We start from the raw sequence: 2,168 nt of genomic DNA, 5'->3' as shown, positions 1-2,168 counted from the left end.
TTGGATGTGTTTTGCTATTACACAAGTGGGGCTTTTAAACTCACCGTGCAATGACAAAGAGCACACAGCTGACTCCCAGGCAGGCTAGCAGCACATACATCCAAATATCAGCAGAAAGAGGGTTTAGAAAGGAGAAAACCCCAGGATTTGTACCATTTGGCTTCCGGTACAAAATACTGATTCCCAGCGTCATGAATGGTTTTGAAAAGTCTATAACTTTTTCTCTTACGTAGGTAATAGTGAGGGGAGCAACTGCCAGGTCAGCTTTCTGGGAATACAAATTAAAGAATTATCTACTCATTTCCACTGTAGAAACAAATAAACATATTTTTATTGTATCAGTTACTCTCTCAAGCATCAGTAGAGGTCAGACATGTCAAACTCGTGACGTCACATGACATCGTGCAAGATATCAGGACAGTTTTGCCATTGCTGGCAATGGGGTGGGTGCGGCTTCCGTGTGATGCATCCGGCCAGTGGGCCGGCAGTTTGACACCCCTGGTATAGGTCAATAAATTTCAAGCAAAAATGTTTTTCTCATTAAAGCTTGTTGAGAAAGGAATGGAAATGTGTAAGATTATTGTATTCATGTCTATTCAGCAATAAGTTCCATTGCATTAAGGGGCCTTACTTCCAGAAAATCACTGTAAGAAGGCACACTTATCTTCCTTTTATTTATTCAAAAACATATAGAGCAAGGATGCTTTGTAAATAATGTATTTTTATGATTACTGTATGTGATTTAGTGTTTCATCCTTTTAGGTGACTCTTGAGCGGTTATGATGAAGTGCTGTTGGTAAACACTGAGTATGCAGAATCCATTAAGTGTAATAGAAAAAGTGAAACTGAGAGATTCCAAAGTGATGTTTTTCAAGGGAAATTTTCATATAGAAATATAAATTTAAACTACAATTTACTTAGATTTGATTCTACAGTTCTTCATGCCTCCTAGTCCATATACTGTATAAGTTGGCTGTTTTGTCTGTGTTCTAACAGCACATAATGTTCATGTTGTAAGGAATGGGCTAATACAAAACATTATGCTCAGTGAGTGAGTATAGCCTCTCCTTCCCAAATGTTAACTCAACTATAAGGAGCACAGTCAATACTGATGGATAATACAAAATATTGTCCAGCAAGATATGAAGGACAACATTTTGGTCATCTCTAATCTAGAGAAGCAAGGAATATAAACCATTAAGGTGAATAAAATTATAAGAAGAAAAGTGGCCGTCAGTCATTTCTTCCTCCTATATCTGCAGTTAAGGATAAAGGATGTTCAGAGTTCTTAAAATACATGCTTTACTAAGTATCACATGATAGCTTGGTTCACAGTAAGAGAATTGCATTGCATGTAAATTTTTAAGATAGGAGTTTCTGCGAATAAAAAAATCTCTCCATTTAAATTTTGTTCTTATAATCTACAGAGGAAAAAAAGGTATAGACGTTTAGTATTTTATATGTTTCTGTTAGTGATCAGTGTAAGTTTATGTGTTTCTGTTAGTGATCAGTGCAAGCTGAAATGAATGATCAAGATGATGATTCAATCTTACGTGATCTATGAGTTCTTTGACCATCCCATTCCATTCTCCTTTATCATTCTGGGCTCCATATTTTCCATCAGATACTAGTTTTACTTCATAGATGAAGCCTAAAATACTTGATAACTCCTTCAATAAATCCAGGCAGTAACCTTCAAATCGATCATTACCATAAAGAGGTTTGTCAGATTTCTTGTACATGACATAGGGATCTTCCTGTATAAAAATACATGAGACATTTGTATAACCAGCTATTTTTGAAATACAGAAAAAGATTAGTCATATGCTAAAATATATAGATGCTTAGCTTAATATCAATTATTATTATTATTATTATTATTATTAATAATAATAATAATAATAATAATAATAAGTAGTAGTAGTAGTAGTAGTAGTAGTAGTAGTAGCAGTTGGAGGGGACCTTGGAACTCATCTAGTCCAACCCCCTGCTCAGGCAGGAAACCCTATACCATTTCGGACAAATGGCTGTCCAGTCTCTTCTTAAAAACTTCCAGTGTTGGAGCATTCACCGCTTCTGGAGGCAGGTTGTTCCACTGGTTAATTGTTCTAACTGTCAGGAAGTTTCTCCTTAGTTCTAGGTTGCTTCTCTCCTTGATTAGTTTCCAT

At 35.7% G+C, this 2,168-nt stretch overlaps 1 protein-coding gene across 1 annotated transcript; it reads right to left on the bottom strand.

Annotated features, from left to right (window-relative positions):
* Positions 1-40: 40 nt before the first annotated feature.
* On the bottom strand, positions 41-1,757 carry LOC107302024 (glutamate receptor ionotropic, kainate 1-like; the record flags this gene model as incomplete). Its single annotated transcript, XM_015831159.1, has 2 exons — positions 41-268; positions 1,554-1,757. Coding segments are annotated over 2 exons (432 nt in total), but the record flags the coding sequence as incomplete, so codon positions are not given.
* Between the last annotated feature and the right edge of the window lie 411 nt (positions 1,758-2,168).

Source organism: Protobothrops mucrosquamatus, unplaced genomic scaffold (genome assembly GCF_001527695.2).
Source record: "Protobothrops mucrosquamatus isolate PMUCROS unplaced genomic scaffold, P.Mucros_1.0 scaffold23128, whole genome shotgun sequence".
Lineage (NCBI taxonomy): Eukaryota > Metazoa > Chordata > Lepidosauria > Squamata > Viperidae > Protobothrops > Protobothrops mucrosquamatus.
Note: the sequence above shows the minus strand (reverse complement) of the source record. Positions and strands in the feature narration are given on the sequence as shown.